Genomic DNA, 25,559 nt, shown 5'->3' with positions numbered 1-25,559 from the left:
GCCCTCATAATAGTCTTGTTTAGTCTGGTGTTTTGATAAACGGGGTGACAAGGTCATCCCATAAGTCTGTGATTGGGTATTTGCACTTCTTCATTTCTTCCTTCCATCTGCACCGGGGCGAACCCTCTGGAGATCAACAGTCCATTGCATTAGCTTGCTCAGTGAGCACTAAGGCTACAGCAAAACGTTTGACGACCACTCTCCCATGTTTTGGTCTTGCATGCAGCCCCAAGAGGAATATCTCAAGTGTGTTGAGGTGAGCCCCCTTTCCCCCCCCACCACTTTTTCGAATCTGGAGGTCACCTCCTGCCAGAAGGTCTTAATCACCAGGCATGTCCACATGATGTGGATAAAATACGCATCCCTCAGAGTACACCTGGGTCAGCTTTTGTCTGCAGGGCCAGCAATGACATTTAATCTATAGGGTGTAAGGTAAGTGGTGTGTAGATAATTGAATTGTGTGTATTTAAACCTGGTGTTTCTAGACACCTGGCAGGGGTGCCTTAGTTTAGCGGCCCATTCATTATCCCTTAGTTCTCTGCCCACCACGTCCTCTCAGTAGGTTCTCCTCTTTATCAGGGCTTCAGAGCCATAGATAACAAGGCAAATACAGCCAGGACATGCATCTGTGGCTTCCTTCAGATGTCAGTCTTATTTGCAGTTTCATATTATGGTGGGTCGGTGTGGTATTCTTCCCATACAGATCGCAGGGAGCGTCTCAAGGCGCTATCTCCAACTCCCAGAACTTCCCATCTTGCTAACATTTTCTCATCGTCTGGATCCTGCCTCTGTCCACGCCTTTAGTCTCCCAGCTATAACATGCTCCCCCGTGTTGTGGGGATCCTAGCAATGGGAGTGCCGGCGTGTATAGTTAGCAGTGGGTAGTTTTGAGAAGAACTCTCCTCAAGCAGTGCAGGGTAATTTGGAGCAGTCTTGGGTGCTCATCATTGTGATGTTTGGTGCCCAATTGCTGTGCCACTAAGGTTCCCTGCTGATCCCTCTCACCCATGTTACCCATTCCTCAGCCATCCAACCATGTGGCTACCCAGTGAAGCTGTGCCGCCAGGTGATCCGTTTCATACTCGGGGGGCACCAAGGGCACCCTCTGGAGGAGGGCTCCTCAGTACACCTAGAGATATCCTATGCAGCCCGCCATCCCATATCATCAACCTCAGTAGTATGTCCAGTGACTTAAACCAGAGTAGAGAGATCCAAACAGGGAGGTTTGCAAAGTAGTATTGTTTTTGTGGCAGTATTACTATTTTAGACAACGTTATTTGCACCATTATGGGCAACTTGAGGGAATGCCATAATTCCATTTTACCCATTGGGGCTCGTAGGGTTCCCCCCACCAAGATCATTGATTTTATGGTAAATGTTCATCCCAAGGTATCACAAAGTTTGAGATTCCTATTTGATGCCCAGCTGTGCCACCGCAGCTGGAGCTGGCTTCCAGGGAGATGGAGAAGGCACAAGTTTTAGACCAGTTGGCGCGTAGCCGGGAGAATCTACCTAGGTCACTCTGACGCTTACCCCTCTTCGTTGCAAAATTGGTAGCGTAGTCAGAAAGACAAGACCAGCCCCTGAATGGGGTGTTTGAGATGCAGCAAGAAACAGTATGATACTGCATTGCTATAGTCAATAACTAAATAACCTCTAAAAATATAGATAATGAAAAGAAATGCCTCTAATTACTTAACATGTGAGGCAATTGTATACATTTATCCAAGGAAGGGTGGTGCTTACAAGAGTGCTGTTAATAGCTATGGTACAGCTGATGTGCACAGCATTATAATTGTTGCTTAAGTTGCCATTTTTAGTGAATGTGGTATGCGCCTTTGCCAATCCATCCTGTACTGTTCTGATGTTTGGTGGGAATGTAGTGTACTAGGGACTGGACCTGACCTGCAAAGGGAGTACCTGTGAGCAGCTTTCATATGACTCCCTGATCCTCTTAACGGCTACAGGGTGAAATACTTTGAGTGGGTTAAATTTCTAGTTTCTATGTGTGCTGTTATTTTATTTTCCCAGTATCCTTTACTTAATGGTCGGCTCAGAGAAAGTATACTTACAAAGGCTGGAGTACATTTTAACATCCGTGTTATTGTTCTAATGATTGTTTGAAAAGAGGGGTATTATTTTCAATGTTATTTTTCAACTGTGGCCCCAGGAAACCTTGTTATATTAACTAATTGATTCACTTGCACATTATTTAAGAACTAATAGGTTTAATGTGTTGCTAATAATGGCTAACTCATTGGTAGAGATGTGTCATTGTTAATCCTACATGCCCTCTCTGCATTTTCAGGGTTAAACCTCCTCGTAGGTCTTTTTAAGGCAGTTGTGGATTCTGATTGATCACTTTCCAGTCATACTGATTTGTTCGGGGATACAACATCCCTCTTGAAAACCATTGAGGATTAAGCTCTGACAGACATCACAAACTTTCCATGCCAGAGAAACTTAATTTGGATGTAATTAATTTCCGCTGATTACTGGCTTTGTGAGCAACACCCAGGCCTTGTGTATTTGTACTTCTATATTGCACCATTCTCCAGTCTTTTTTGACCTGTATTGTACCAAAATCTGGAACACTATTCTCCCGCACATCAGAGCTATCCCATCTTTTTCAAAATTCAAAGGTCAGCTCAACAACCTTTTCCCAGATTGTTCCTTAGCGAAGGGACAGCAGCCACAGAAGCGCTGATGACACTACACCTTGGAAAAGGAGCTCTGCCCATGACTATGCCACTCGTTGAAGGCATTCCAAGTCTACATTGCCCCTTTGTTACACAATCCGCTGAAAGTCTCCGTCCATATTTGGTGTGGCGCAGTGGCCAAGGCGACTGACGCTGGACGCTGGGGATCACGGTTCGATCCCCGGCTCCGGTGGCAGGGGTCTGCCCAGCACCATGCGACTCTGGGCAATAGCTCGCTTAATCTTCCCAACGGCCCCCAGCGCCGAGATACCCCTTCAGGGGTGATTTGTGTGCTATACAAATACTGGATTTACATTTACATTTACAATTATTGTATTTTGTGATCTTTTGCAGAAGGACTGTTGCAAAGTGCTCCAATACACTCTGGTCTGGTCAGCGCTATATAAAACTTCAAAATAAATAAATATCACCTTCTCCATGTTACTGCAGTTCAAATTAAACTTAAAACAACCTGTAGAAAGGCTTTGTTTCTGATTTAATCATTTTGAGGATGGGGGGCGGAGATGGCCTTGCTCAAAGATGGCTGCAGCCTGAGAGACCTCCCGAGACCGATTAACAATCCGGCATAATTTGGCGCATATCCCCGTAATTTCTGGTGCCTAAAAGTGTGCCTTGAATTAATGGACTTTCCGATGCTGAACGGATCCTTTGACGAGTGAATCGACCAGCCTACACCAGAGATCCGTGGTAGTGTGTAGTCGATGAGAGTGCGGCTCACCGAGTGGTGTGTGTCGTTGTTCCTGGCTCGGGGATCACGGTGCCTCAATAGTTGAGGGCTGCCCTGATTCTCTGGCCGTCTGTGTTCAGGGTGACTATTTGCTGCGGTTCAAAGGCCCTGTGTGCTCATCTGTGACTGCAGTGTGGTCTGAGCCTAGCGGGTCTCAGCCCTGGCGCGGTGGCCGAGGACTGCCAGGGCCTGCCTGTGCGGCCCACACCAGGACTGTGCTACCTTCCCCGCTGATGAGACGCCCCGGCTGGGGGTCCCATGCTACTGCCATATAATGATTCCAGTCCCTCGACATTACCAGGCCCAGGTGAGAGGCGGAGGGGGGGGGGATTGTGGTGCTTGGGGCTGGGCCGGAGCAGGCCTCTCATTGAGCTATATACTGAAGGGGGTGACCTCACGGAAAGACACCACGAAAACATTTCTAAACACCCTGCAGCAGAAGGCCATTGATGACTATTGTGATCATTTGCTACCATTATCGGCATACCAGGAGCTGACATTGATACGTCCATTTCACCCTACCAATATCCCCCTATCTCCTGCACTTCACATAGTACACATTATCCTGGGTCTGGTGGCTCAGTGGACTAATGTGTCTACTGCAAGGGCCTGTATTCGACCTCATGGTCACAGGTTCAAATCCTGGTGTGTCCACTCGGCCTTTCATTCATCTGAGGTCGATAAAATGAGTACCATTAAGTTGGGTAACAACAAACATCTGTTATTCAGCGCCAAGATACCCATAGCGGTGAACGTGCGCTTTTCAAATACACATGTTATGTTATGTTTATCCATTGAACTATGGGAAAACCTGATAAGTCTAGCCAAAGTTGCAACTTAAGCAACACAAGTCCACCAGGACCAGGGATGATGACTCTGCGACCTTGTCCACGGAACAAGGGGCCTCAAGAGCTGAACTTGGGGGAGATTTGCAGGCCATACTTACCTCTATGCAACAAAGCTTCTCAACTATAGACAGTAAAATAGACTCCCTCACGTGCTGCTTGGATCGTATGTCCGAAAGAATGGACAAGCAAGCTGAAAGAATCGACATCGTAGAAAAAAGAGTGTTTGATGCCAGAGACCAGCAAAATGTAACCATTGAAACGCAAAAACGTATGGCAACATTTTTGGAGACACTGCAAAACAAGGCAGAAGTTTTAGAAGCTCGATCAAGGTACAATATTCTGCGTATAACTGGAATGCCTGAGTGTAGAGCGGGTGTGGATTCTTGTGCAAAGCTGGAAGAACCAATATACATAGCCAGAGGTTGCCCCCATAGTACACCAATCTTTGGGGCAGTTGATAGGATTATCATGGGCTGGAGAGCATGTGGGTGATTGTAAGATGGAAGACCATATTTTCAAGCTTTATCTCTGATTTTGTAAACACAATGAAACTAAATGTTTTGTCTATTTTATAAAAAAATCAAAGAAGTTTCATTACCAAAAGAAAATGCACAGGAATGGCTGCCTGTATTCATTGGGTTAACTTGTTATTGATAACTCACACTTTCACTATTTTATGCCTAGATGCTTAAACAATGTTTCATGACATCAAACAGGGTTTTGTAAGAACATCCTTCGAAAATGTAACTTTGGTCCCAAATTACAAAAATTACTATTACAATCTCCCAAAACAAGACTCTGAATAATTGATAGTTTATCTAGAGAATTAGCCCTGCCTAGTCAGTGTGCTCTTTATGGCCACTAGTATTTGCTTTGCCAGCCGAGCCCTGGTGCAATAGCTCAGAGATTACGTTGTTCTTTAAGCAATCCTTATTCACTATTAGTTAGACAGGAACCAGAAACTCGCCCTGTAGGCAGACTATGTTCTCTATTTCATGACAGATTCTCCTCCCTCAAAAAGCACTGATGATTTTACACAAAAACATGAATTCTAAAAATGATCAGGATTTCTTAGTCACCATTCCAAATTCAAAAGGTTCAACAATTATTTCAAATTCAATAGGTTATATTTTTCCGCTGACGTCCATAGTTGGATCCCATATTTTAGTGACTCCCCCCACTTGAACTGAATTTGTGGAGCCTGGTCCTGAACAGAGTGCTCTGGATCTCTATACTCTCATTTAAAGCTCTACTTAGTTTCACATGCCTTCCAATACTGGGATAAAGCTAAGAAAGAAATTTGCTTCTCCACCTTTCCAGGCCCTGTCACTCCATTAATTCCTTCCTTCTCATCTAGACCACAGATGCAGAATCACGTATATTCCACATAAAAATCATTACCATTAGTAGACCAACATGATAATTAAATTTGGATGTACAAGACAGCTAACTCATATGAAACAACTAAGGTCACACGGTGATGGTGGACACACTGTCTCTGACATGTATAAGTCACTTTTTTCACTAAAGGTTTTTTTTTTAAACCAGGGAGCTATGAGAGCTTGGTAAAAGAAATTGCCACATGCAAGCTGTTGTGGAAAAAGACATTGACCATAATACCTAGGAAATCTCAAGATTCATACTAAGAGAGAATGCACTTAAAATCTGATAGTACATTGCTCCTGCTAATTTACCACAAGTTATATATTTTCGAAGGCTTTCTCCTGAGTTAGAGGGATGATGAGCTTTATGCGATAGTGTAGCCCAGTAATGAGTATTTACTGACAAGATGTACTTTCAGGAAATGTTGACCCCAACAAGTGGACAAAAAAAGTTTATGTCCTTTGATATGATAGTATTGCGCGTATCTTCCACATGTTGGTTCTCGCAAAATTGTCTAATGCTTAGTTATGAAAAATCCATTGCTGGCTCCTGCTAAGCAGTGGTGGGATTAGATTTGGAACAAATGTAGTATAAGAAAAAATCTCCTGTGTTCTAAAACGTCAAAAATTGATAGGACCTGTAGTCCACTGATTGACTATGCTGTATCCTCTCACACCAGCTTTTTGACAGTTCTCTAGGATGCGTTCTCTCTACGAAATCTATAACTAATAGGGCTCCCGTTTCTTTAAAGTGACCCTCAACGTATGTTAAAGGTAATAGCATATGCCACCTTTGACATGATTCTCATCTTCAGATTATTATAAATGCCTTGCACAAGGATAGTATGATTGAGATATAACCACTCTATTTGCCAGGATAGGACGATTAGGATATAACCACTCTTCTCTACTTTTATTGCTGTGTTCATTTGCTTGTTATTACGCTTGACTAGTGTGTGGTGTTCAAATGTGTATACTTGCTTTGCATCTTCAAAATGTATGGTTTATAGAAAAATGGTCTACAAATGTCCCCGGAGTAGTGTATCAGTTTTGGAAAGTACTAGGACTGTGTATAAACTGTGGTAAATCACTGGTATTTTCTCTGCTACCCACAGATCTGAAGGAAATAAAAGGTTTGACCATTGAAATGTGCACTTGAGAAGATATGGTATCTGTGGAGCATTATTGCAGGGAACATGTTGAAAAGGGTGGAAATATGATGTTTTGTCATTCAATGAAACCAAAAAAGTATGGCATCCTTCTTTCAAGCATGCAAAGCTTGTATAGATCTGCTGTAACTGCCCTGTGGTAAAACAAAAAGATACTGTAACAGTATTTTACCTCAGCAATGTCCTGGGCTATTATTAGGCTTGGCAGGCTAAATGTAGCCATGTGGACATGAGGAACCCACCCACTTGCATATGCTATGGAAGTGCCGTAATTTTGCTGTTTTCTCAGAGTAGTGATGGTTTAGCGCTAGTGACATGTTAGGACATTCAGAAATCTTAAATCCTCTGCCATTACTAATGGTACAGAAAACACTGCAGTTCCTGCAGAAAATCTTTGAAGGGCTGGTCCAGTTAATGTCGAAACTTTCCTAACTATGAGATGGATGGTACTACTGTTTTGTAATCTAGCAAATGAGATGGAAACAAGCTGTACAAGACTGCTGAACACAGTATCTTATCAACAATAGTAAAAGCGGTGATACAGACTTCAAAATCCTATCTTCTCTTGATGAAGACAACTGCCAGCGCTTGATGCCAAGCAACATGAAGGCCTGATCTCCTACCAACACTGCCACCACACCTAAACCTACCTCCGGACCCAGGCGGCCACCCCCAACCCACACAACCACTGAGCTGCATCCTCCTCAACGTACACTACCTGCACAGGGGGTACAGCGGGCTAATGAATTGTTTTTAATTGCTCATGCACATTTACTGTTCCGCATTGCCTGCACAATAAAAATTGATTTTCATCACTCACCATTTGGGTGAGCCTCGCGCTGTCTCGCCTCCCTACCGCTATCTTGGGTGAGGGACCAGGGACTCCTAGACGCTCCCAAGACGCCATCTTGGGTAGCGCACTAGTGTTGCATGGACTCCTGCCAAGCACTATTTAGAGACCCAGAATGCAAGCGCACGCGCATCGGGCGCGCCGTTGGCGCGCCAGAGGCAAGCTCGTCTGCGCCACGACGGGCCCGGGGGCCGGAACTCCTAACCAATTTCATATCTATCCCGGCGAGACCCTTCTGGCCATTAGAACCAGTGACGAGGTACTAGATTGCACTACGGTAGCCAGGTTACGTGAAGAGTCACTATTGCGGGGAGTGAAAGAACTCCCACTACCTCAGAAACAGCTCCATTCTCATACGATCCAGGGCCTAAAAGTAGCTGTGCTAAATACACGATCTTTGCAAAAACACCATTTGGAAGTGTTCTCTCTCCTTCTTGATGGGGATATTGACATTTTAGCCCTCTCTCAAACATGGCTGGGTGCATCATCTACCCCTGACATTTTGGCTGCATTACCGCTAGAATATGATGCAATGTGGTATAACCGACCCGGAGAGTGTAGAGGGGGGGGGGGTTGTAATATTATTTAAAAAAAATCTTAGGGTGACACATATGGTCGCCGAAAACTGCGACAGTGCAGAGCTACTGGGTATAAAAATTTCCCTGAAATCCTCCTGCATTATGTTGTTAGTAGTGTATCGTCCACCAAAAAGTTCCCCAGATTTCAACGAAGCCTTCCTGGAGTTCTTAACAGACCTGGGATCAAGATACAAATTTCTCCTGGTAGTAGGGGACTTTAACTATCACTGGGATAAGTTACTCAGAGACCCCGCAGAGGCAGGGTTTGAAACCAACCTGTCCTCGCTCAACCTGTCACAACTGGTCACTGGCCCTACCCATGTCAAGGGACACACTCTTGACCTGATTTGGTCTTCTATGCCTCGGGCAGAGATAATAGATGTCAGTCCTTGTGTTTGGTCAGACCACTCTCTGGTTAAATGTTGGGTTCCGTGTGATTCTTTACCTGTATCATCTGATCCTCTTTGGAGGAAGGTTCGATCCTGGAAGAAGGTGGAAGCTGAATCTTTGGTCTCCACGCTTCTCTCTACCCCGCCCCCAGACATGAGTGAGGGAAACCTAGACCATCAACTTACAGCACTAATGTCGTGGTTTCAGGCTGTTCTTGATACTCTTGCCCTTGAACGGATAGAGAGGACCAGAGTGAAAGGAAAGGGAGACCCCTGGTTCGATGTTTCGCTGAGAGAGGAAAAAAACAAGCTCTGCGTCAAGCAGAGAGAAGGTGGAGACTCAATTATAGCCGGGCAGAATTTGAAACCTACAAGGAACTTCTGTCTAAATATAAGACTGATATATTGTTGAGGAAGGCAGCCTTTTATGAGGACAGAATTGGCCGTGCTGGGAATAAGCAAAGGGAGATTTTTTCTATCCTGAGGGAACTAACGCAGCTGGAAGGTAAAGTCCCAATAAATGATCGCCCGGACTGTGATACCTTCCAGAAGTTCTTTCTTCAGAAAGTGCAGGATATTATTATGGACATCACAAGCACTCTGACCGACCCCACATCCCTAGATCTACCTAATTCTCAGATTCCAAGCCAGAAGTTGGCTTGGAATCTGAACAGTATTCCATGCTTGGATGAAGGGAGTCTGGCAGTAATTGCGCACCAAATGAAATCAGGATCCAGTGTGGACCCTTGCCCTCCGAGAATATTCCAAATGGCCTAGCCAGGTTTGGATAGGCAGTTGCTGAGTCTTCTGAATGAGTCACTGGATTCAGGTTACCTGCCAGCGAATCTGAAGGAAGCCAGGGTTATCCCCCTCCTGAAAAAGGCAGGAGCAGATATCAAGGCTCTAAAAACTATAGGCCCATTTCCCAACTCCCGTTTATAGGAAAGATCTTGGAAAAGCAGGTCTTGAATACTCTGGCCTGCTACCTGGAGGAACATGGTCTACTCCACCCCAGACAGGCACGCTTCCGCTCACAACGTAGCACGGAGCTGGTGATGGCCACGGTTGTTGACGATCTGAGAATCAGGGATGACAATAAACATCCATGTGCCCTGATTCTCTTAGATCTGTCAGCAGATTTCGATACGGTCAGCCATGCCATCCTGCTGAACCGTATTTTGAAACTAGGACTAACAGGGCAAGCACTTAAATGGCTCAAATCCTTCCTTACTGGTCGTACTCGGAGAGTGCAAATGGGAGACCAACTAACCGATGCTAGTGTTGTGACCTGTGGCGTTACCCAGGGGTCGGCACTGTCTCCGCTGCTATTTAATATCTATCTTCAACCTTTAGTGGAGGAACTTACGCACAGGAACTGTCAAGTTTTTAACTATGCGGACGACACTCAATTGTTAGTCCAGCTCAAGAATACAAGCCAGGCACAAGACTCTGTAAAGAATCTGCTCATATTCACGTTTAACTGGATGACAAACAATCTTCTAAAAGTTAACGCAGAGAAAACTGAGGTGTTGGTCATCCCTAAACAAGATCGTCCTTGGTGTGAGCTTTTCTGGCCCCCAGAATTAGGGGAGGTGCCAACTCCAGGAAGAGTAGTCAAAAGCTTAGGATAAAAAATTGACGCAGACCTGTCCATGGCCCCTCAAGTCTCAGCGGTGGTAGGCTCTTGTATTGGCCTGCTCAGGCAACTCCGGAAACTGGTACCTATCCTCTCGGTCCCCACACTGCAATCTATTGAGTCCACCACAGTTATCTCTCGGCTGGACTGTGGCAATGCTCTTTATTTAGGTCTGCCGTGGAAGCTTCTTAGGTAACTGCAGGTAGTGCAGAATGATGCGGCCAGGCTGATTTTTTCCCTACCGAGGAGAACTCGTGCGACGCCTTCTGAAGCTGCACTGGCTGCCTATCGAACATAGAGTGCAGTTTAAATGTCTCTGTATAGCCCATAAAGCCATCTATGGAGAAGCCCCTTATTACATTAAAGATCGTCTGAGGAAGTACACCCCGGGCAGAGCCTTGCGCTCTGGCAAAGCTTGTAAACTAACTCAACCTCGATTTAATCTTAAATCGAAGGGTGGCATAGCTTTGTCGGTACTCCTTCCGCAAATCTGGAATGAGTTACCCGCAACCTTGCAAGGGGAGTCAGTGTTACTGTCTTTCAGAAAGGAGTTAAAGACCCACCTGTTTAACCCCTTCACTGCTGGCCCGTTTCCGCCCCTGTGCTGTAAACAAATGAACAGGGGCGGGCCATGACGAACCCCAGCCGTCATCAGCACACGAGCACCGTAGTGCATGACGGCTGGGGTTCGTCTTCAGCATGCAAGGGGTTAAAAAGATAACACCAATACTCTAATTGTGTGTTTGATGGCGGATGGCCCTCCGGCTGCAGCATGTTGTGTACTTTTTCTGTGAAAGCGCTTAGAGACCAGTGGTGATTTGCGCTATACAAAAACATAGTAACATAACATAACACAGACATGCTGTAGAAATCTAGGACCTTCTTAACACTCATGCCCAACGTCTCCTTCCTCACCGAGAACTAGACCACCGCCAGCTCCGCGACTGACATTGTAACCGCCATCCCCGATGGATTTGAGGTCCTGAGAAAATACCACCCAGGAGGAGGCCTCGCCATCATCCACAAAAGCTCCCTCCGATTGACAACCACCAACTTGGACGACACTTCGCCCCTCATGAAGCACATCCACTTCCAGATCCAGCCCAACCCAAGAACGACACTTGGTGGAACACTCGCCTACTGACCTCCTTGACCCCCCAGCCCCTTCGCCAACGCCATCGCTGACCACATCGCACCCCACGCCACCACCTGTAAAGACTACTAGGAGACCTGAACTTCCACCTGGACACAGCGACCCCAACACCACCGCCCTCCTGGAGAACCTCACCAACATAGGATAGAAGCAACTTGTCTCCACCCCCACTCACACAGCAGGAACTCAAACTCAACCCCATCTTCACCCGAGGGAACAACATTTTGCTTCAGCCACACCACGGAACTGCACTGGACCCACCACCACTGCATTCATTTCTCTGTTACCAAACTCATCGCACACAAGCACACAAGCACACACACCGCCTCCCACGCAGAAGCTGGAACAAAGTTTCTGAAGAACACCTCACCTCCGTCCTCACCTGCACTCCACCCCCAACACAGTGGCAAGCAACTTCCACCAATGGATTGCCAACTGCGCCAACACTCTCGCCCCCCTCCAGAACACCGCAAGACGACACAACAAGAAAGCCAACTAGTTTACCACAGATCTCCAAGAATCTAAGCGCTCCTGCCAGTGACTGGAGAAGACGTGGAAAAATTGCAAAACCCCGGAAGCATGCCCCGCCTACAAAACAGCCATCACAGCACACCACCAACTGCTCAAATCAACAAAGAAAATCTTCATCCAAGACCAAATCCTCTCCAGCATCTACAACTCCAAGGAACTCTTCGCCGTCATACAGGGATTTGGCTAACCCAGCAGCAAAACAACCGATGTCCCTACCTCCCAAGACCTCTACAACAAACTCTGCTCCTTCTTTCATCTCAAGATCAACACGCTCTTCAACAACTTCGACGACCAAGACCACTGCACCGCCCCAACCCCCGCGCCCAGCGACTCCACCTAACAGACCCTTCCGACCTGGACCCCTCTCTCCACAGAAGACACCTTAAAGACAATTAAAATCATCCTCTCCGGAGCACCTTCTGACCCCTGCCCGCCGCACATCTTCCACAAGGCCACCACTGCCATCGCACCCGAGCTACTATCAACTGCTCCCTCGAGGAAGCCACATTCCCCGACAACTGGAAGCCCACCAAAGTTAACCCCCTCCTAAAGAAGCCCCCCACAGACCCGACGGACCACAAGAACTTCAGACCCATCTCACTGCTTTCTTTTGATGCCAAAGTCATTGGAAAGGCTGGAAACACCCAGCTAGCACACTTCATGGAAATCAATCCTAGACACCTCTCAATCCAGATTCCTCAGCAACCACAGCATCGAGACCACCTTCCTCGCCACCACCAACGATATCTGTGCCCTCCTTGACCAAGGCATACAGCAGTCACCATCCTCCTGGACCCATCAGCAGCCTTCGACAAAGTATCCAACCGCACACTAGCCACTAGGCTCCATGACGCCGGCAGCCAAGGAAAGGCCTTAGACTGAATACGATCTTTCCTCTCAAGCAGAACACAAAGAATAAGACTGTCAGAACCGACAGAGATCAGATGCATAGTACCCCTCAGTCCCAAACTCTTCAACGTCTACATGGCCCCCCTCGCAACCGTCGTCAGAAACTACAGGCTCCACATTGTCTCCTACGCCGATGACACCAAGCTCCTCCTCTCCATCACCAAGGAACCCGACATCACCTGGCACAAGTTCCAAGAAGTGATGAAAGCTGTTGCAACCTGGATGAGGAACAGCTGCCTGAAGCTCAACTCAGAAAAAACAGAAGTTGTTATCCTCTGCTCCACCCCCTCTGCATGGAACAACACCTGTGGCCCCCTGCCCTTGGTAACCCACCCACCCCAATGGACCATGCGTTCAACCTCACCACCATACTTGACTCATCTCTCACCATGAATCACTAGATCAACGCTGTATCCTCCTCATTTTTCAACACCCTCCGCATACTTCACAAGTTGTTCACAGGGATCCCCCAGACTCAAGGAAAACCATCACTCACGCACTCATCACCAGCAGACTGGACCACAGGAATTCCCTCTACGCTGGAATCAACAAAAAACCCCTCTGCAACTCAAGACCGTCCAGAACGCCGAAGCCAGACTTATCCTCAATATCCCCTGGCACAACCACATCACCCAACAACTCCACAACCTCCACCGGCTCCCCATCGAAAAGAGAATAACCTTCAAGCTGCTCACACATGCCTACAAAGCCCTCCACAACACCAGACCCCAATACCTCAACGACCGAATATCCTTCCACGCCCCCAAGAGAAACCTCCGCTGAGCCGACCTCGCCTTAGCCACCGTCCCACATTTTCACAGGACCAGAGCAGGTGAAAGATCCTTCTCCTACCTCGCTGCCAAAACCTGGAACGAACTCCCCCTTCTCCTCTGATGAAGCCAGACACTGCACCAATTCAGGAAGGACCTCATGACCTGGTTCTTCGAATGACCCCAACGGAGCTGCTCACACCCACCTCCAGCACCATAAGACCCTCACGGTGGGTAGTGTGCTTCACAAAACCCTGATTGATTGAAGACAAAGGTGCAGTTTGTTGAAAAACATGCTGAAATACCGAACTATAAATGCTTGAACATCTAAGGAAATAAAATTCTATGTGAAGTTATGTTTCTCTGTTTCTTCCAGTCATATAATAATCAAGAGTTATGGAGTTGTATCTTCTCAGCCTTGCAATCCTGGCAATTTTCATATGAAATGGGTTGTGTCCTAACTACGGTCTTTGTCCTACCATGGTCTTTCTCCACACTATCATCCATGTAAGAGAGAGTTAGGAGAAGCTTTCAGTTTACATTTAGCTCCCAATCATTCTGGCTTACAGTTCCTATTTTCACAGTTACAATTTGACGTAGGTAACTGTGTTCGTGCCATGCATACCTGTAGATACACATGCTGTGTGTATTCCTACCATCTAGTGTTGGGCCCTGATGTGTGCAAGTTGTTTTTCTTTGAAGAAGTCTTTTGAATCATAAGGTACTGTGACTCCTCCTCTTGATGATTTGCATGGTTATCCACACCATTTTTAGATTGTTTTCTTTATACCGTCGGGTTCAGACGTGTGCTCTGGGTCAATACTATTGCGGTTCTTTACACACAGTTCCTTCCCTATATTGGTATTGTACTTCGATTGCATCTCCCTTACTTTCTATCGTGGGCCAATGTTTATTACTTCGCTCGAGCAGGTTGCGGCTCGACTGCTGCCCTTCCTGGGCTTCTCCCTACAAGGCCTACTCCAGCCTCTCCGTCCTATCTCTCCACCATATCTTGACGATGATGGAACAGCCTCTATTCTAGTATTGTCCTTGCTGCGACACAAAATATCCTTGGGCCGATCTACATCAGGTCTGCAATCTGTGCCTATTGCTGGAACATAATGAGGATGCATGCGACGCTTGCCGCTCCATCTGTTGCAAGAAGACTCTTCATGAACGTCGCAGTCGTCTACTTGAGATGTCACATAGTGGCGGAGACGGCACTCCAGACCTCTTCAGACCTGAGGATATTGAGGGAGAACATTACCCACAACCATCAGCTGTGGATTAAGAGGATTTCTCCACTGAAGAAAGTTCTGGCTCCGACCTGGAAATCGAGGACCATCTGGCAGCCCAGCAGCCCCTCCCCCTCAATACCGCCCTCAACCTGGGCAACCTTTGGCCAAAGGGCATGCAGCGACTCTGGAGCACCAAACACAGGCCTTGGAGGTATGGTCGGCATCAACAAATCACTTCGGATGCTTCACCCAATTCTGGTTTGGCACCATAGAAGCCATTGATATTGACAGCTTTGGCACCGGCATCGGCAACACCGACATGTGCCAACACCGACCAGAACCTGGTGGCAAAACCGAAGGCACCCTCATAGCCGAAGACTTTGGTGTCGACCAGCAAGTCTGACACTAGCACACTCGAGTTGATTCTGTATAAGCTGCAGGAGGAGCTCAAGGCAGAAACATTACGTTTTTTTACCCCCACTTTGGCCGAATATTTGTCCACTCTTAGAGTCTTGCTGTTCTACCCTCCAAATGTTAGCTGTCCTTAGAGGAGACCTTGGGCATTCATATTCTGGCAAAACAATGCAAGAAGGTGAATACGACTACCAATCCCTTACACCACGCACCACCACCCCCTAGACTTGTGACTCAGCCTTCGCCTTCCCTGCCTACTACTCCAGGGGACCCTCTTGACTTCACACATCACTGGTCCCCACACTATGACACTGGTTGGTATTGGGAGGGTGATAACACCTTTGACACTCCTCCACAGGGTGACCCATGGGACTCCTATGATGTAGACCATGGATAATCAAGCATCTTCCCCGTTGTCACAAAATATGGTTTGTGGTTGCCCGAGAGCTGCATTGATGCCAGCTTGGTGGGGGGTAAGGTGAGCATTGCAGTTGCAAAGCATGTACATGTTGTGGTTAGTGAGTCATGGAGTTATTTTGAGGGTTTCATTCCATACTGCCCTCTCAATTAGTCCCGTAATGACTAGAGGAGTGATAAATTTAACAATACTGTGTTATGCAGTACCTGAATCGCTAGCCCTCTACCATCCTTCTCTACTTGCTATCACTACCTCGGGGGAGTCAAGTGTAAAAAAAGAAGTCACTACATTATTGAATTGTAATGAAATAGAATTTCACAGTGTGAAAGCCAAAAACCTACAATCAATCCCAGCTTCCCCACTTAACGAAATTGTGTGATCCTAAGCAATTGTTGTATGTCTCTTTGGCTTTTTTTTATTCATTTCACACGTGAGACAACCTTGAAATATGTGTTTAGGATATGAAACTGTACAAAACCTTCTATAGCGTTTGATTTAATAAACCTGAATGTTGCCCATGTATACCAAAAACCCAGGCCACCCACAAGGTTCGACGTGACCACTGACTTGCCTCTTGGTTCACTATTAGTATTGTTGTCATGGTGGGAGGAGACATGAATTTTTTAATGCTCTTTTTTGAAAACTATTAGGCACATGCATCAATGTTGGCTTCTGCGATTTTTAAGGAATCGCACTTAAGGAATCGCTAAAGCCTGTGCATGTAGAAATCGCTTAAAAATTAGCGATTTCTAAACATTCTTTAATTGCGACTGGCAAATTCCGAGTCGCAATTAAGGAATACCTCCCCATTCATTCCTATGGGCCTAGAGGCCCATAGGAATGAATGGGAAGACATTCTCAATTTGCGATTCTCAATTCGATAATCGCAAATTGAGAATACTATTTAGAGGGTGCCAGGGTGTCAAAAGGACACCCTATTACACCCCTGAAATCTGCATGAGTACATCTTGCACACACACATGCCCAAGGGCATGTGTGTGTGTGTGTAAAATCGAACTTTGAAAAATGCACTTTAGTGCATTTTTCAAGGTTTTTGCAAATTACCATGAAGTTCAACTTCATGGTAATTTGAACCCCCTAGTAGTGAAATCGCTACTTCAAGTGGTTCTTGCATTGCTTTAAGAAATCACAAAATGTGATTCCTTAAATGAAATCGCAATTTGAGAACTCGCATTTAATTGCGAATTCTCAAATTGCGAGGGCCTTGACCCTTGATGCATTTCAAAAGCTAATTTTGCTATCACTAATTGCCGATTTTTGTGAATCGCACCGTTTGCGATCGCAAAAGGCTTTGATGCATGTGCCTGTATAACTTTTAAATATACTTCTCAATGCACTAATATAATCCGATGTACTAATGATGAAACGTTTCTGCTTGTTAATGAATAAACTTTTTGAATTTTGAAGAGACATTCATTTTTAAGGCATGGTGCAACACCCATGTATTAAAATGCCAGTATTCGTAAAGTTAAGAGGTGCAGGATACCTTTTTTTGTGCTTCTTTTATTTTACTAAAGTTATCTTGTAAATAACCGCTTGCCCATTTATTTAACATCTTTCTAAAATGTACTGCTGTCTTAAGTAAACAGCACTCCAGTGCTGTCCAGTGCTGTCCTTCAGCAGGGAGCCACACGTAAAGGTTAGGAGGTCCGCAGGTGGCTCTTGGGCTGTACTTTGAGTATCACTTATGACCACTAGGAGACACAGAAACCTACTTTTATCCCGCCCGCCCCTCCCGTCCGGATGATTGGGAGGGGTGCCTCTGAGCCCTTAGACGAGGACTTCTTCTACGAAATTCTCTCCACCACTCGCCACCTCCCCATGCTCAAGGGCATGTTACATCACACTCCTGACATTTTTAAAGACTCTGTCTGAGCTAGGTTTGTAACACCTAGGTTAGATAACTAAAAAGCCTCCCCTTCTGACCAATCTATATTTGGGGTCAACTCCCACCTGACACTCTGGTGGTCACTACTGCTCATAAGTGAGACAACTCCCAGGTCAGCGGGGATGCCTCAGCACCAGAAAAGGAAAGCAAACGCATAGCGGCAGGGAAAAGGGTGGCCAACCAATTGCTCAACCACTGGGGTTTAGCTAATTCTGTCGGTTTTCTAACAAGCTATGATTGTGCCCACTGGGACGAAATGGAGGAATTTCTCTTATAGCTCCCAGAGGAGCATAGGAAAAGGGGCCAAAAGATGGTGTCTGAGGGCAGGCTGATAGCCAACACCACTATTTGTTGTGCCCTAGATGCAGCTTAAACTGCTGCCAGGGTGGTAAATTCCACTATCCTGCCACACAAACACGCCTGGCTCAGTATCTCTGGCTTTAAGCCAGAAGTTCAGCAGAACTTGCTGAACATGCCCTATTTGTTACAATCTCATTGGTCAACAAGTGGACCAAGCATTAGAGAAGATCAAGAAAGATATGCAAACAGATAAAGCAATGGAGGCACTGCAAACACCCACTCCCTGTGGCTCCTTTCCCTACACTCCTTACTGAGAATGCTTAAAGACCAGCTCCCCTGAATCCTCCACATCTTATCAACATATCCAGGGCCAGCAATCCTCCCCCAGGGGTTATTTTAGAGGGTACTATAGGGCAAACAATTCTAGAGGCAGAGACCAGGGTAGCTACCACCAAACCCTGACTTGCCCCTTCTTCCCTTACCTCACAACACCGGTCGTGGCGGGGCTACAAGCGTCTTTCCCACATTGCAAACCGTCCCCTCAGATTAGTGGGTGTTGGATATTATCGAACATGGCTATTGTCTGGAGTTCACTTACATGCCTCCCACCATTCCACCTCACAAACGCAGACTCTCACCACACTAACAAAGGCTACACAAGGAGGCAGTCAAAGTCCTTCTCAAAAGGGCTATAGAAATCATCCCCTGCCATCACAAAGGCACTGGAGTGTACTCCATGTACTTCCTAATACCCAAAAAAGAATGGTCCCTCAGGCCTATTCTTGTCCTCAAGCCCCTAAACAAATACATCCTGTCAGAGAATTTTCATTTGTTTACACTTGAGGATGTCATTCAATTTTTTCAGCAAGGCGAATTTTATGGCTCGGTTGACCTGAAGGATGCCTATTTCCACATATCAATACATCCATCTCATTGCCGGGTATCTCAGGTTTGTGGTCAGCATTACTAATTCAAAATGCTTCCCCCTGGTGTCACTATTGCACCTCAGGTGTTTACCAAGTGCCTTGCTGTGGTGGATGTGCAGACAGGGCATCCATGTTTTCCCATATCTGGATGACTGCCTAATCAAAAGTGCCACCCACAAGCAGTGACACAAACACACAGTTCACAATGGACCTTCATTGCTTAGGGTTTACTATCGATGCCACAAAATCCCACCTCCAACCCCTCCAGATCTAACCCTAGCTACGGGCTATTCTCAACTCGGAGGTAGGCATAGCATATCCAAATCCTGCTAGGATCCAGTCCTTTAAGCCACTGCTCTCTTTGTTCCAACCAAATCAATTACTCACATTCAGAAGAGTCATGTGCCTCCTAGGCATGATCGCTTCCTACATTGTCATAATACTTCATGCCAGGCTTCATATTAGTCTGTAGCAAGAATGCTTAGCGTAGCACTGGACTCAAGTGCAGTGACATTGTTACTATCTAGTTTTGTCGGAACACCAACCACCTGTTGCTGTGGCATCCTTTCCTCAATCTAAATCCAAAGATAGTTGTTACTGTGGACGCCTCCCTTATGGGTTGGGTCGCACACTTATAAGATCTGACTGTCCAGGATCTCAGCCATGTATTACCTTCAAACACAAGGTGGGACACTCTCTCCACAACTGTCTCAGTTATCCCTGAGCATTTGGCTTTGGGCTCTCTGTCACAAAATTAATTTGCTAAAAAAGTTTCTTCCGGGAATGGGCAACCATTTTGCTAGCCTTCTCAGCAGGATGCAGCAACAAGTCCACGAGTGGGAACTCCAACCGCAAGTCCTCCTCCGCTACTTTCACAGATGGGGCTTCCTACAGATAAACGCCTCCAGGTTCCCACACCAACAGTCCAGCGGCAATGCACTCTGGATGAACTGGTCAGGGATATTTCCCTACACTTTTCCTCCTCTTCCTCTTCCATTTGTGGTTGGGAGGCTTTGGCAGATGTCCCTCACCCTCATCCGGTGGCACCCAAATGGGCCCATACTTACACGACTCATGGGCCCTCCATTTGGGCCGCTCCACTGTTGTCCCCTTCAGTTCAGGAAAGTGGCATTTATAGTTGTTATCACCTCTCTCAGATGTGTCAGTGAGCTTCTGACATTAACCCGGAAGAACCTTCTTTCCAAGTACATAGGGATAAGGTTGTCCTCTGCACCCACCCCAAATTCCTCCTTACGATAGCGTCTTTCTTACACTTTAATCAGTCCATTGCCATTTCTGTTTTTTACCCCAAAGCCTGATTCAGTTGCAGAACGGGCTCTCCATACTTTGGATGTAAAACAAGCCCTCATATACTACGTTCATAGAACCAGACCATTTAGAAAGGCCCAACAACTTTTTTTTCCCCTAAACCTACAAAGGAAAGGCTCTATCAAAGTCCGGAATTGCCAGATGGATAGTTAAATACATCCAGACATACTATGCTAAAGCTAAAAGAACCCTACCCACCCCTCTTAGTGCACACTCTACTCAAAAGAAAGGAGCCCCTGTTGCCATCCCTAAAGCTGATTTATGCTAAGCAGCTACCTGGTCCACACCACACACTTTTACAAATCATTACTCTGTGGGTGTCCTAACCCACCAAGAAGCTAATGTTGGTCAGGCAGGTCTATGTACACTCTTTCAACGATCTGCAACACCCACGGGCTAGCAACTCCTTTTTGAGAGGACTGCTTTACGGTCTATGCACAGCAGCGTATCTACTGCCACACATGCCTCCAACGGGAAATGTCACTTAACTTGAAAATATCATTTTGTGACATGTAGTGCTGTAGATTAACATGCTACCAGAAATATTCTGTGCATCCAAACTTGGTTCGAACTCATTGAGGATAGAGAACATCTCTCTGATTTTAAACCCATCACCATTTTTAAGAAGTCATCTAGATCATGGCATCGGTAAAATCAGGGGCTCACTCTGACTCTTCTACTCCTATGATCTTGGAACGTGGTGCTTTATGTATCGCCTCAGTGTTGTGTAACTTGTTCAATTGCTCTTTTCCTAGTGGTCGGGTACATTACGCATGGAAACCTGCTACTATAGTGCCTGAGACTCAATCAGGATTTCGTCTTCAGTACAGTAAAGAATCAGCTCTTCTGTTTGCTTCTCAAGCTACAGCCAAGCCAGGGATAGAGGGAACAAGATTGTGTTGCTCCTGCTGGACCTCAATGCATCATTTGATACTGTGTCCCAGAGCCTCCTATTAGAACGGCTGCAAAACTATGGGATTTGCAGCATGACGCTACAATGGCTGGCGTCTTTTTTGCTGAGCCGCACCTTTCAGGTGCCACTTAAACCTTTTATCTCGAAAATCTTCCCACTCCAGCAGGGAGTGACTCCGGGTCTGTCCTGCATCCTCTTGCAGATATTGTTGAGAGATTTAGTCTCTCAATTGTGTCATACACTGATGACACCAATTAATAGTTACCCTGTCCCAAAACTCCATCGGCCTGGCAGCACAATTCCTGTCATGTTTAACTGAGACAGTAGATTGGAGGAGTCTCAGCTGCCTCAGATTGAATGCAGGTAAAACTAAGGTTCTGGTCCTAGTTAAACAGCCGTCTATTTGGTCCACCTCATGGCGGCCAAACACCTTGCAACTGTTTTGTCTGCCTTAACCTAACGTGCAGAATCTGAATTTTATTCTAAAAGGTCATTTGAAAGCCAAATTACAATCTTGGCAGGACAGTGCTTTGGTACCGTAAATTCACTGAAAAAAATTCTTCCTTATCTGTAAGAAGTAACCAGGAAAACTGTAATCTCTTATGTCTAGACGGGACTACTGTAATGTTCTATATCTCTGAGTTTTGCAGGCATGCATGATGCGACTCCAGAGTGTGCAGAATATGGCAACATGTTTGCTGCTGAACTTGCCTAGACACTCCCTATCAACTCCTATCTTAGTCAAATTGCATTGGCTCCCTTTGTCGGAAAGAGTTTCTTTCAAAGCTCTATGCTGTTGCCATAGGATTCTTAATGGCAAAGGGTATGGCTACTTGAAGACTATGATTTCAGCCTACTCTCCAAAAGGATTTCTCAGATCAGCCAATGCTCAGCTTGCAGTCATTCCTAGAATTAAAAATTACGCATTAGAGGATGCTCATTCAGCTTTTTAATGGCTAGACTGTGGAACTCATCCCCCCTTTCACTTAGACAGGAGAAGTCGGAGTTCTCTTTTAAAAGCTCCATCTTGTCTAATATCTAGTGTTTGTGTTCATGGTAGAGGACAGGAAACCCTAGTGCTGGGAAACTACTCCCGACGTAACTGTGCACTTTATAGAAAACACTTTTTTATGATTAGTAGTAGTGCTCCATCATCAACCCAGTGTTACCCCCAAATTCCCATGAGTAAGTTAGTTATTGCTTGTATTTGATAGGAATGGGTTTAGAAAGTAGCATGTGAGTCACCAGATTACTTTAGACCAACAGTATCAATACATTTCTAATTCCTCTTGTCAATTTATAAAAAAAATCCTTTAATCAATCAATCAAGAATTTGTAAAGCGCACTACTTACCTGTGAGGATCTCAAGGCGCTGAGGGGAGGGGCTGCTGCTACTGCTCGAAGAACCAGGTCTTGAGGAGCTTCATGAAAGTGAGCAGATCCTGGGTCTGCCGCAGATGGGTGGGGAGGGTGTTCCAGTTCTTGGCGGCGAGGAAGGAGAAGGATCTGCCACCGGAGGTTGTTCGTTAGATGCGCGGACGACGGCGAGGGCGAGGCTGGCAGAGCAGAGCTGGCGGGCGGGGGTGTAGAAGTTGAGTCTGTTGTTCAAGTAGGCTGGTCCGATGTTGTGGAGTGCTTTGTGTGTGTGGGTGAGGAGCTTGAAGGTGATCCTCTTGTTGACGGGGAGCCAGTGCAGGTCTCTTAGGTGGGAGGTAATGTGGCTGCGTCATTTCTTCTCCAGCTTCCGGCATGTGTGTTTGGAGGTCTGGAGTTCTTCTGTGAACCAGGTGGCTTTCTTGCTGGGGGGGTTGATGGAGGGTTTCTTTAGCGGGCGAGAGTGTTGGTTGCTGGCGATGTGGGCCGCTGGGCCACCAATGTACTTACCGGGGGAGGGTAAACACCCATTATTCCGCAACTTTCTTTCCGCATACCATCACTCCGCATACTTTCATTACGAAAGTACCATGACTCCACAATGCCATTATAACGCATGGCATTACATTTTATATGCTTTTACCACGCATACATTTACAACGAAATTCGTTGTAAATGCATGAATGGTAAAAGCATGTTTTTTTTATGTTTGGATAAGGTAAGTATGGGTATAGGGGTATATGTTTTGGGGTACTGATGTATATGTTTTGGGGTGTTTGGGTATTTTAAGGGTTCAGATATAGTTTTAGGGTTAAGGGATAGGTATGGGTTTTGGGGTACAGGGGTATTTTTAGGGTTCAGGACTAGGTTAGGGTTTTGGAGTATAGGGGTATTTTTAGGGCTCAGTGGTAGGTTTGGGTTTTGGGGTACAGGGGTATTTTAAGGGTTCAGGGCTAGGTTTGGGTTTTGGGGTACAGGGGTATTTTTAGGGTGCAGGGGTAGGTTTGGATTTGAGGTACAGGGGTATTTATAGGGTTCAGGGCTAGGTTTGGGTTTTGGGGTACTGGGGTATTTTTAGGGTTAGGTTTGGTTTTTGGGGTACAGGGTATATTTATAGGGTTAAGTTGGGTTAGTGTTTAAGGGTGTTGGGGTATTTTAAGGAGTAAGGGTGGGTTATGATTATGGGGTGCAGGGGTATTTAAAGGGAGCAGGGTGGGATTAGCACACGATATGAGATATGGCATGAATGGCGGAACGTACCACACGACCCCAGCATTCGTCACGCCCCCAACACACGCCCACAGCACAACGCAGACACGCCCACAAGGGACTACTTTGCTGGCACGTTTTTTTTACCTTTTAAATGTATCTGGTGGGCGTCTGCATAGCCTATGTCCTTCTGCTGCAACTGCCCTTTCCAACGCTGTATTGGGTGTTGCGATTGGTGCTGTGGTTCCTGAGATTACCTGCCTCAAAGGTTTGGGCTCTCTCTTTATTATATTAGTATGGATAATGTCTGTTCCAAAGTGTGGGCTAACTGATGCCTTTCTTTATTTCGGTATTGAAGTATTGGATATATAACAGAGCATATATTATCGTCTAGCACACTGTCAGATTCCTTTGATATTGCATGTTGTTTATAGTCATCTGATTTGAGGAATAACGTGTGTTTTTTTTTATTTTTTTTATTTAGACCAACAGAAGGAAATCTTTCTTCCACCACCTGCTGGAGTTAGAAAGTGTATTCTGTCTACAAATATTGCTGCTACGTCTTTAACAATTCCAGGCATCAGGTACACTTAGTTTAAAAGACAAGGGTTCAATTTGTCTTTTATTTCGTGAAGTGCGTAATACCTGAAGTAAGGCTGTTTTCTTAGTTTGGTCATGTGAAAGCAGAATGAATACTCCAGCCTCCTAGTTTAACAGATGACACCTTAGCTTAGCCACTAGGCTACATCTCTAGCATGTGTTTGTGTTATGTTGAAATCTATTGGTGATACATTTTTCTCTCTAAAGGTTTAGCCTAAACTTGTACTTCTCGATCACCAGGTCAAACCCACACACACTGTGAGCCGTTGTGGGTCATTGCCTTCTGGCACATTTTTTGTTTACTATAGGTGGTGTTTTTCAGTCTAGATCTATGTTGGCCAAATTGCCAAACATCGGACATCACAATTTCGCTCTGTTTGGCCCCATGTGAGGTCCTTTAATTAGTGATATAGAACTTTCTTTATGACAGAAGCATTTGCTGCTACTCCTTTTATTGTCTATGGTCTGTGAATCTGCACATATGCATGCATTGATAAAGAGGGTTCATGCTGGCTTGAAACTGCAGTGCTAGTTGTGAACACTAAATAACACTCTAAAATGTTCAATCATCGAATCCCATACACAAAGTGGCTTAATTACCTCATCTGACCCGCAGGATTTCCTACCTCCACTTACATTCCTGTTTGTATGGGTATTTACATTGCACAAACCGAACTGTGAAGCATAGGGGAGTGTACTTATATTGTGGGACAATTTGAGTTTGGCCATTCCTTTCGTGCCTCCAGTCACCATCTTTACTCCTACCCTGAGCAACAGCCACCTTCAAAGAGCCTGTCAGCACCCGGGTAGTTACTCCAAGAGAGGGGAAAAGGTTCTAACCTTCTACCTCAGACTCTACTTACATCAATGGCTACAACCCTCTGGACTCTTATCTGGTGCACACAGCTTGTAAACTGGCTGCTGTACTGCCCATAGGGGATGCCTTCCCCCACCAGATAAGGAAGCAAGTGAATCAATACCACTGGAATAATGGTGGTGGTGCCTGGGTTCACCACACATTGGTACATTTCTAATTCTGTGATTCTCCTCTCACAGTACGACAAGGTTCAGTGGGATGAGCCTACAGCACCTCCCAGAATAGTTTGGGAGGAGGGGGGGGGAGAAATTTTTATCAAAGACAAAATTATGTCGAATGCCACCATTGGCTGCTGCTCATACAGCAGCCAGAGGGATGTATGACATTACAACGCATGCTTTTACCACGCATGCCTTTACAACGCGGTTTTTACAACGCATAGCGCTTTGG

At 45.8% G+C, this 25,559-nt stretch overlaps 1 protein-coding gene across 4 annotated transcripts in view; it reads left to right on the top strand.

Moving 5' to 3' along the window:
• Nucleotides 1-25,559, top strand: part of DHX40 (DEAH-box helicase 40) — a 377,067-nt gene that overhangs the window by 118,018 nt on the left and 233,490 nt on the right. For all 4 annotated transcript variants that reach the window (XM_086954961.1, XM_086954958.1, XM_086954959.1 and 1 more), the window contains one exon: nucleotides 24,177-24,276. In XM_086954961.1, coding sequence (XP_086811087.1) covers nucleotides 24,177-24,276 — 100 coding nt within the window. The remainder of the gene's footprint in view (nucleotides 1-24,176; nucleotides 24,277-25,559) is intronic.

This window comes from Lissotriton vulgaris, chromosome 2_1 (assembly GCF_964263255.1).
Source record: "Lissotriton vulgaris chromosome 2_1, aLisVul1.2, whole genome shotgun sequence".
NCBI classification, from domain to species: Eukaryota; Metazoa; Chordata; class Amphibia; order Caudata; family Salamandridae; genus Lissotriton; species Lissotriton vulgaris.
This window is presented reverse-complemented; position numbering and strand designations above follow the sequence as displayed.